The sequence below is a fragment of the Chiloscyllium plagiosum genome, chromosome 14 (assembly GCF_004010195.1).
Source record: "Chiloscyllium plagiosum isolate BGI_BamShark_2017 chromosome 14, ASM401019v2, whole genome shotgun sequence".
Taxonomy (NCBI): Eukaryota; Metazoa; Chordata; class Chondrichthyes; order Orectolobiformes; family Hemiscylliidae; genus Chiloscyllium; species Chiloscyllium plagiosum.
In genome coordinates this window covers 3824440-3835624 of record NC_057723.1, presented here as the reverse complement: position 1 = coordinate 3835624, position 11185 = coordinate 3824440, and the positions used below count along the sequence as shown (strand labels likewise).

Sequence of the window (11185 nt, the reverse complement as noted above, 5' to 3'; positions counted from 1 at the left end):
CCAAACGCCTTCTTCACTATCCTATCTACCTGCAACTCCTCTTTCAAGGAGCTATGAACCTGCACTCCAAGGTCACTTTGTTCAGCAACACTCCCTAGGACCTTAGCATTAAGTGTAAGTCCTGCTAAGATTTGCTTTCCCAAGATGCAGCACCCCACATTTATCTAAATTAACTCCATTTGCCACTTCTCAGTCTATTGGCCCATCTGATTAAGATCTCGTTGTGATCGGAGGTAACCTTCTTTACTGTCCACTCCACCTCCAATTTGCTGCCATCAACAAACTTACTAACTCTACATCTTATGCTCACATCCAAATCATTTATATAAATGATGAAAAGTAGTGGACTCTGCACCGATCCTTGTGGCACTCCACTGGCCTGAAAAACAATCCTCCACCACTACCTTTTTAGATTAGATTACTTACAGTGTGGAAACAGGCCCTTCGGCCCAACAAGTCCACACCGACCCGCCGAAGCGCAACCCACCCATACCCCTACAACCTAACACTGCGGGCAATTTAGCATGGCCAATTCACCTGACCCGCACATCTTTGGACTGTGGGAGGAAACCGGAGCACCCGGAGGAAACCCACGCAGACACGGGGAGAATGTGCAAACTCCACACAGTCAGTCGCCTGAGTCGGGAATTGAACCCGGGTCTCTGGCGCTGTGAGGCAGCAGTGCTAACCACTGTGCCACCGTGCCGCCCTCCTTCTTCTACCTTTGAGCCAGTTCTGTATCCAAATGGCTAGTTCTCCCTGTATTCCGTGAGATCTAACCTTGCTAACCAATCTCCCGTGGGAAACCTTGTCGAACGCCTTATTGAAGTCCATATAGATCACGTCTACCGCTCTGCTCTCATCAATCCTCTTTGTTACTTCTTCAAAAAACTCAATCAAGTTTGAGAGACATTATTTCCCATGAACAAAGCAATGTTGACTATCCCTAATCTGTCCTTGCCTTTCCAAATACATGTACATCCTGTCCGTTAGGATTCCCTCCAACAACTTGTCCATCACCGATGTCAGGCTCACGTTGGGCTTGTCCTTACCACCTTTCTTAAACGGTGGCACCACGTTAGCCAACATCCAGTCTTCTGGCACCTCATCTGTGTCTATCTATAATACAAATAGGTCAGCAAGAGGCCCAACAATCACTTCTCTAGCTTCCCACATAGTTCGAGGGTACACCTGATCAGGTCCTGGGGTTTTTCCACCTTTATGCGTTTCAAGACATCCAGCACTACCTCACTGAAAAATGTCCATATTACAGAGATGTCACCATCTATTTCTCTATATTCTATAACTTCCATGTCCTTTTCTACAGTAAACACTGATGCAAAATACTCGTTTAGTATCTCCCTATCTCCTGCGGTTCCCCACAAAGCCCACCTTGCTGATCTTTGATGGGCCCTATTCTATCCCGAGTTACCCTTTTGACTCTTTGGGAAATGAGTCAAGCTAGAAATTTCTGCTCAATAATTGGGTCAGAACCAAATCAGGTTTGGTTGTACTTTCACCTTCCCGTGGTCCCATAGCTTGACATTCACTAGGCATATACTGAGGCAGAACCACCCCAATTATACTGTACTCCCATTCCAAGCCATAAGAGGAATTGGAAAAATGGCAAAAAGGCATTAAAACAAAATTATGAAATACATGAAGAAACATCAGATTTACATGTTCATATAACTTCAAAGACTTGTATATCCTTTTATAGGGGATCATGCCATCCATCATTTCCAGAGGTATGGTGATCTGTTCCAAGAATTTTACTCTTCTACCTCAGCTGGCTGCTTGTCCAGATTTACAAGTGTAAGAGGGGGGCATGAGGGAATAAAATGGGCTATTTGACAAACAATGATGACCTTCATCTGATCAATAAATTATGAGCAAAGTATAGCAAAGCAATTATTGTGATAGGCTCTTTGCATATCTCCTGGACAACTCTGCTGAGTAGACCTAATTCAATTCAATACACTGCTAGTGATTAGGTCACTGCATTAAGCTTTTGGGACAATCTCACATTTACTTTGCAAATACGTCATCAAGGCTCCTTCGATCCTGCCTTCCAAACCTGGAGGTCAAGGACAGCATATCAGCATACTTCGCATTACTGATCTGCATTTTACACTATTTCCGTCCTGTGCTACAAGCATAAATCACTAACTTGACTTCAAAGAACTTGTTCATTATTGTCTACAGCTGAGGTACATATAGCACATTTGATAATGCCATCATTTCTCAGAGCAGTATTTTTAACACATATCAACAGAGGTAAAAACAAATAAGTGCTTATAGAAAAACCATAGAAAATAAAATTATTCTTCTTTTAGTAAAAGTGGCTTCGAGTGAGATTGATAGAGACATTTAAATTAGGATAAATAAAGAGAAACTGTTTCTCCTTGCTGAAGGATTTATCATCAGAGGGCAAACCTTTCAATGTGATTGGCAAAAGAACCAAAGGCATCACGAGAAAGAAAGTGCTTTACTGAACAAATGTTTAAGATTTAGAAACGTTGCTAGGGAAAATCTGTTCCTATTGATAGAAAGGTGATGAACAAGAGGACACAGATTTAAGGTAAGTGACAAAAGAAGGAAAGACAATGAGAAAAAAAATGGCTGGAATCTGGTATTTGCTGCCATGAGGGTATGATGAAGGTAGATTCAACTGAGATTTAATGGGGAATTGATTATTGGAAGGGGAAGAATTCTTGGGCAATTGGGACAAATGCTGGAATTAGGTAAACTGCTCTTTTATAGAGCTAGCACAGATAGGACAGGCAGAATGGCCTCTTTTTTCAGTTTCAACCATACTGTGATTGACTGCGAGAGGTCAGTTAGCTGGCCTGCTGATCTGCAACAGAGTGGCACCAACAATAAGAGTTCAATCCTCACACCAGCTGAGATTACCATGAAGGACACTCCTTCTCAATCTCTCTCTTCGCCTGTAGTCACCCTCGGGTTAAGTCACCATCAGTTGTCTCTTCTGGGAGACAACAACATAGCTACTGTACAGTCTAGTAAGACAATGGCAACCTTATCTTTACCTTGATTCAGTGATAAAACAGAATGAAATGACAAACTGTCAACTAATCTGAATGCACTGCATGATCCCATTAATATTGCGAGTAAGGAGATGTCCCTCGCTATTTGGACTTTGAGCTGTATGTGAAAAATAATGTTGTGGAGTATAACAGATATCCAAAATGGCAAGCTTTGCAGGACTCCATTTTAGATAGGTTATTCTGTTAATGGCATTTTCTGCATGCTAAACGCAATGCATCTAGCAGGTAGCACAATTTCAGTTGAAAATGTGCTCAATTCCTGTCCATCAAATTATAATGTTAAGAAGCTGTTTGATGCCTAAAAAAAAAAATGAGTTGCATTATGCAATTTTGAGGTCAGTTTAAACCATGAATGCACACTGTGTGGCGCAATGTATATTGTATTTTGAGCAGGAACTACATGTTTTGTTTGGATTTCTCCCTTAAATCTTTTTTAAAATTAACATTTCTTTCCTATTAAGTCTTGCACTTTTGTTAAACTCCAGCTTGTTTACTTGGCACTATTACCCCTTATCCTGCAAAAGGAAGTACAAATGCATTTTGTCTCTGGCAGGATGTTTTTGGCATAATTAATCATGACTACAAAACATGGCATTTTTTCAGTTTAAAACCCTGAGTTATCTGTTTATGGGAACATGCAGGGGAAAACTCTGGCACCTTTCATACTTAATTATCAAAAATACACAGAATTAATTAACTCTGACTTGTTCTTTGACAAAATGAAAATACTGCATTTAGCAATGAAAGTCCAGAAATATTTGGCAGATCAAGCATCAGAGGGAAAAGAAAACAGAAAAGTCTCATCTGCATTATTGAAGAAAGGTTTGTCACACAATGACACATTAGCAAATTCACAGTAAATGCATTGGCAAGAAAGGGAGAAAGAGAGTCAGAAGCCAATGATTGTGCAATATGCTAAAATTTGGCAATTCTCTAGCACAAATGAAAATTAAGTGGAAAGTTTTACATAGCACATCTACAGGTTTGTATATTCTGTGTCAGTCTTCTCATGAAATCATCCTGTCAACAATCGACATGCAGAAAGAATAAAAATGAAGCCTTTCTGTAGAAGTTGCCACTGTACATGAGCCCTTCTTCAGGCTCATGCCTGAAATGTCGATTCTCCTGCTCCTTGGATGCTGCCTGACCTGCTGCGCTTTTCCAGCAACACTTTTTCAGCTCTGATCTCCAGCATCTGCAGTCCTCACTTTCTCCGAGCACATTTTTAAGCCCACTTTAGCTTCCTTCCTCACTCCTGATTATAAAGCATTAAAGGTACGGTCTGGAGGACTGGTCATTTTCTCAGCTCTCTGTATGAATAAAGGGCAAGATTTTATTTAAATTTCAAGTGGTGAAACTTGTGGAACTTGATTGCTTTCGTCAATGCTGCACACTGTCCACTGCATGATGAAAATCAGAAAATCAAGTCACTCATCAACAACCGACCCAATGGAAAGTGACAAAATGCGTGTAGTTATACACTCACAAAGAAATAAATTGCAGGATTATGGATAAGAAATTGGAATATTGAATAAACTCCTTCCAGGAAGATGTTTCTTCTCATGGAGAATCTAAAGTGAAGGGCCACAGTACTAAAATGAGGAGATTCCCATTTAAGACAGTTTGAGGAGGCATTTCTTCTCCCAGAGTGTCATTAGCCTCTGGAATTCACTCCTGCAAAAGCTGTGAAGGTGGGGTCATTAATTGTATTCAAGGTTCAGTTAAAGTTTTATCAACAAGGTAGTGAACAGTTATTGGCGACTGGCAGGAAATTGTAGTTAAAGGTATAATAAGATTTACGATAATTTTAATGAGCGGTGCTATGGGGTCTATGGGTGGAATGATCAACTTCTGCTCCCGTTTCAGATGATATTATCATACGGAAGTTGACACAAGCATGATAGGCTAAATAGCATCCTTCTCTGGTGTAATATTCTATGACTAGGAAATCTTTTGCTGTGCCAATGTATTACTTCAGCAAAAAAAAAAATCCACCCTTGATGGAAATGTTTGTGTCTTGTTTATGGATAAAATCTGCTTTAGAAAAAATATGTGATGACAGACAAGTAGGTCTAGACAACAACACCAAGAAGGATGAACGTGGAGAAACTACAGTTGACTGAGCACTCCTAAGGAATGCTGTTACCTGAACTTACCATGTCCTGGTCAGTTCCTCTTATAAGCATTTCTCTAACTTTACTAGTTTCTCTTCCTTGCTTTTTTCCTCATGAATTGAATCCTTTTTACCCCTTTCTTATTTTTTGTCTTTTTCAATATTTATATTTATTTCCTGATTATAATGCCTGTATTGATTCCTTATCAATATCTTTTCTCGATGACAACATGTGTGTGTGTGGGTGGGAGGTGAAGCAGTGGGGAGGTGTTAAGCATAGTAGTAATGTCTCTGCTGCAGTAATCCAAAACCTCAGACAAACATTCTGGGGACATAGGTTCAAATCCCACTGTGGTAGACGGTGAGTTTTAGTTTCAGTCAAAGTCTGGAACAAAAAGCTGGCCTAAAGGCCACCATGTTGTTTGCTGGAAAAAATGTATCTGGTTCATTAATGCCCTTTCGTGAAGGAAATCTGCTGTCCTTATGATTAGATTCGATTCCCTCCAGCATGGAAACAGGCTCTACGGCTCAACAATCCCGCACCAACCCACCCAGACCCATCCCCCCTATTTACCCCTGACTAAATCACCGAACACTATGGGCAATTTAGCATGGGCAATTCACCTGACCTGCACATCTTTGGATCGTGGGAGGAAACCGGAGCACCCGGAGGAAACCCATGTAGCCACGGGGAGAATATGCAAACTCCAAACAGACAGTCGCCCGAGGCGGTGTGGCTTACATGTGACTTCAGAACCATAGCCTTATTGATCATTCTTAACTGCCCTCTTGGCAATCCAGGCTGGATAGTAAATAGAGATATATTGGGAGGTGTGGATGTACACCAGTCAATGAAAGCAGAGAGGCGAGCTTAGCAAGCAATTTGGAAGGCAAGTTGCTCATTGACCTGCATTGCAAGAGGAGTTGAGTTCAGAAATGGGCATGTTTTACTGCAGTTATTTAGAGCCTTGGTTGAGACTACACCTGGAGTACTACATGCAGATTTGGTCTCCATCATATTCAAGAAAATGATGGATTTTTAAAAAAAAATTTGAAAGGCATCAAGGCATGCGAGGAGAAAGCAAGAACATGATAATTAAAGAGAGGATCATCCACGGTTATACTGAACAGCAGAGCTGACTTGACAGGTTGAATGGCCTTTTTCTGCTCCCAGTTTCCACGTTTTATATTTAGGGCTAGTTACTACTACTCATAACTAGATCACTTCATTACATTAGGCTTTAGCCGCAGCTCATCACTGATACTCATGTCTGAGCCAAACAGTTGCTGGTCAAGTTCCACACCAGGTAGTTAAGCACAATAATCAAGGTCAACAATCCTGCACAGTACTATGGGAGTTCTTCAAGTATTGGATGTACCATATCCTGGATGTGCATTCAATTGAAGCTTCAACTGTTCTCAAGAGCTCTTAAATTAGCTCCATTTCCAAGAAAAGCATGAGAGCCCACTGCGAGTACCTGGTCAATACATATCTCTGAAGTCACATCACTGCTGAATCAGATTAGCCAGTCATGGTTGGTTTATGGGAGTTTGCTGTCTCCAAACTGGCTGCTGTATTCCCTTAAATTATCTCAGCGAATACACTTAAAAAAACTTCTTTGCTGTAAGCACTCTGAGAATAGTTGAGAATCTGAAGAGCATTTTACAAATACAAATCAGCAATTCTTTCTAAGACAATGAATACATTTTGACAATAGCACTTACTTTACAAAGGAAGCTGATGCTGAACCCAAATGCTCCAGCATTCCGTGATCCTGCATTCATGTAGTTTCCCACCAACAAGATGATTTCCATTAACTTGGAAAAACTCTCACTGCTCCTCACTTCCTCACAGGCTGCCTTCACTGATACGATGTCTGGTTTAATGTTATTCACCTGCTCTTCAAACTGGAGCAGAAATAGTATTGCGTTCAATCGAGGTCTCAAACAGGTCACAGAACTGATCTGCAATTGAAAAGTCCAAATCCAGTTAATTGTGATCAAGAAGCAAATCATAAAAATGTGATAATATCACATCTTTGTTATAGACTGAAGCAGTTGTAATCCTGAGTCTAGATTAGAGTGATGCTGGAAAAGCATAGCAGGTCAGGCAGCATCCAAGGAGCAGGAAAATCGATGTTTTGGGCAGAAGCCCTTCATCAGGAATGAACAGTTTTTGCAATTTTTGGCCCATAGCCCAGAAATGAATATCTAATGAAAAGGTGTAGTTATCAAAGGGAAATAATTTACAATATTAATGTACTTCGAAGCTACATTAGGGGGAGGTAAAAAGTACAGCAATAAAAGGTGGTCAACTGGTAGTTGAGTCCCACAGTGCTTCAAAAAATCTAATATCATATCTCTGAACCAGTTCGGCTGGATATAATTCAAATACTATACCAAGAAATTTAAAGTAATTTGTTTTGACTACAATCAGTGAGTATCACCCTTCAGTGACACTATAAAGTACAATGAACAGCATCCATAAGCTGGTTTCCTTGTTACAATCATATTCTGGAAATTAAGCCTCTTTTACCATTTACTGACAGCTCATGGACATATTCCATTAATATTTTTGCACTGATTGTAAGAGGCTTTGAGTGGCTATAAACACAGAATATTTGGTATGACTCAGGAATTAGATTACTCACCAGAATGCAAATCACGCTAAAAGCAAGAGATGTGACAGTAAGAGAGGTAGCCTCATTAACTGGTAGGCTACATCTTGATAGGAGCATAACTGCAGCTGAGTATAAAGGCAACTTTGCACAAAAAACTGAATAAAACTTGACACATTGTCATTGGCTGGGAGCAATAGCAGGGTTGCAAGAGCAATTGCGGTCTCTTGTTTCTGTGTGGTGCTAATCCAAACATGATATGTGCTGCTCAACAATGACAAACTGAAGATCATTTTATCTTGTTTGCTCATACATTATGGTATTAGCAACAAACAAATGAATACATACAATTACTCCAAACTGCTCTGGTTCTGAGAGGTCATTATATTCATCTTTCAGCTCTGCTAAGGCATTCAACTGCTCTTGCTGAGGAAGTTGCTTAGTAAGGTTCTGGAAAGAAGATAGATTCCTGTTATTAGCCACAATGTCCTAAATATACCAAACTGCGTAAGATTTTTTAACTGCAGTAGAATAACCATAGCCAACTGACCAACAAATAAAAACTGGTACGTTCTAGTCATTATGTTATTTTAAGGGAAAATGTTCCACTGGCTGAAGCCATAAGTCATAGAATAGAATTATAGATGGCCATTCAGCCCATCGTGTCCACACTGCCACTCCTAAAAGCATTCCATTCAGACCCCCCCCCACCCTATCCCCGTAACCCTGCATTTCCCAAGGCCAATCCACCTAACCTGCACGTTTTTGGACTATGGGAGGAAACCAGAGGAAACCCATGCAGACACAGGGAGAATGGGCAAACTCCACACAGGCAGATGCCTGAAGCTGGAATCGAACCTGGGTCCCGGGCGCTGTGGGTCAGTAGTGCTAGCTACTGAGCCACCTTGCTCCATAAGTCACAAAAATCGATGCTGTGATTTTTTTGGAGACCAATCATTCAATTTACAGGACATTGTTACTCAAGTTCCTCAGGTCTAGCATGCCATTTACAACCATCTTTAGCTGCTTCATCAATAGCCTGGATAGCTTTAACTGGTCCAGGTAAGTAACTACTCTGGTTGTCAGAGCAGGCCAGCTGCTGGGAATTCTGTAGTGATTAGTTCAGCTTGCAATTCTCAAAAGCTTGTCCATCATCTCACAAAGGATAAATTAGGTGTATGATGGAATGTCCTCCATTTAACTACCTGAGTAAGTGTAGTACACCAACACTTGGGAAAATGCTACAGCTTGATTTGGTTAGATACTTACTACCCAACCCACTCTTAATATAGAAGATAAATCAGAGCTACAGAGCAGATTAAAGGAAAAACTTGCCTGGATCAGTGATTCTGTCAAAACCTTTTCATCCACTTCAAGAATTACTTTCTTGATTTGCTCGTATGACAAACGGAAAGAACCCAAGAAGATAGCTATACAAAATCCAATAGATACAACAGAATCAGTGTTCAGACTTAGCTCAAAACATCTTAATCAGAAAACAGCTTGACTACTCAAAATCTGTCAACTTAAGATGTATTTCCAGCAGTCTACTCATCACAGCCAACAATTCCAATCATTATTTTGTAAATCTATTATCTAGCTTTGATGCTTTTGTCCTGACATTGAATATAGCTCTTGATGTTATGCTAGAGAGACAAAAGGTGGATTAGATTCATCCATATCATTTCAGAAGATATTTCAACGTTCTGTCAAAGTACTTACATAGATTCTGAGCTGTTTTGCCATCCAACACCTTTAGTTCCTTAACTTTTTTCTTCTGTGTTGTTTTCTTGTCGTCCATATCTTGTTGTTCCTTCTTGGCTGTGGACAAAAATATGGAAAATTATTTGATTTTGATGTTTAACTGTTAAAGGCTAACAATAAAACATTAGGATCCAACAGTTTTCATTTTTGGATATACTGTATACTACAAACATAGTTTAATGCTCCATTGACAGTCAAGGTGGAACACAAACCAAGCTGATCAGACGTACAGATTTGAAGAAGTGGGACCAGCAGCACAACATTCAAGTGTGAAATTTTACTGATAGCATGATTAAGATTATAAAGCAGCTGGAAGCAGTACAAGGAGGCAGGATTCCCTTTTATACTTTATATAGTATGCTCTATCCTCTAGAGTCAGCCACAACTTAACGGTTCGCACTCACTCTCACCCGAGTCAGAAGCTTGTTGATTCAAGACTCATTCCAAAGATGGTAAAACAAAGTGTTGGCTGGTGCTCCAGTGGAACAATAGGTTATATTATTGTAGTTCCTTTAGCAAAACCATATGTTCCAATGGATCTCACTGGAGCATTACAAAACCAAGTATGGCATTGATCCAAATAAAGAGATATTAGGTCAGATGACCAAAAGCTCTGCCAAGAAAGGGTGAAGGATGAATGTGAGGTAGAAGGGTAGAGAGCTGTAGGACTGGATTCCAGAGTTTGGGGTCGCGGCAGCTGAAGGCATAACCAATGGTGTAGCAATTATGACTGAGAATGCACCAGGCGAGAATTAGAGGAGGGCAGATATCTCCAAGGATTGCTGGACTGGAGTAAAGTGAGGAGACAAAAAAACAGGCAGGATCATGAAGGAATTTGAAAACAAGGATGAGTATTTTAAAAATGCTGCTGGACGCCTTGTTCAGGAGTCAGTGAAAACTAGGACGCAAATGCAATAATCAGTAAAATAAAAAGAGAACTGCAGATGCTGAAGATCTAAAATAAATGAAAACAGAAATTGTTGGGAGAAACTCAGCAGATCTGGCAGCATTGGTGCAAAAAAAAGAGTTAACATTTGAGTCCAGTGACCCTTGTTTGGAATGGATTACTGCACTCAAAACATTAACTCTGTTTACTCACCACAGATGACCATAAGATATAGGAGCAGAATTAGGTCAGACGGCTCATTCACTGGCAAAGCAGACTCAATAATGGCTGATATGTTTCTCCTGCCTCCTCCTTGCTGAGAGACCTGCCAGCTTTCTCCAACAAGTTCTTTTTTTTTTTGTTTTGCAGAAAGCAAAAAGAAAGACAAATACCATGTTGGGGATTTGAAATAAAGCTGCCTTGCTGCAATTTTATAGGGCACTGGGGAGACTGCAGTTGGTGCATTGTGTATATTTCTGATCTTATCCATGGAAATATATACTTGCCATATATATGGGAAGCAATGAATGTTCACCAAACTGATCTCTGGGATGAAAGTGAGGTCTGCAAATGCTGGAGATCAGAGCTGAAAATGTGTTGCTGGAACAGCGCAGCAGGTCAGGCAGCATCCAGGGAACAGGAAAATCGACGTTTCGGGCATAAGCCCTTCTTCAGGAATGAGGAAAGTGTGTCCAGCAGGCTAAGATAAAAGGTAAGGAGGAGGGACTTGGGGGAG

General features: G+C 40.5%; 1 protein-coding gene across 1 annotated transcript in view; it reads right to left on the bottom strand.

Moving 5' to 3' along the window:
- The window catches only part of LOC122556419 (protein diaphanous homolog 1-like), a 350992-nt gene that overhangs the window by 87884 nt on the left and 251923 nt on the right, over positions 1–11185 (bottom strand). The window contains 4 exon segments of the mRNA XM_043703032.1: positions 6907–7146; positions 8148–8249; positions 9135–9229; positions 9522–9620. Coding sequence (XP_043558967.1) covers positions 6907–7146; positions 8148–8249; positions 9135–9229; positions 9522–9620 — 536 coding nt within the window.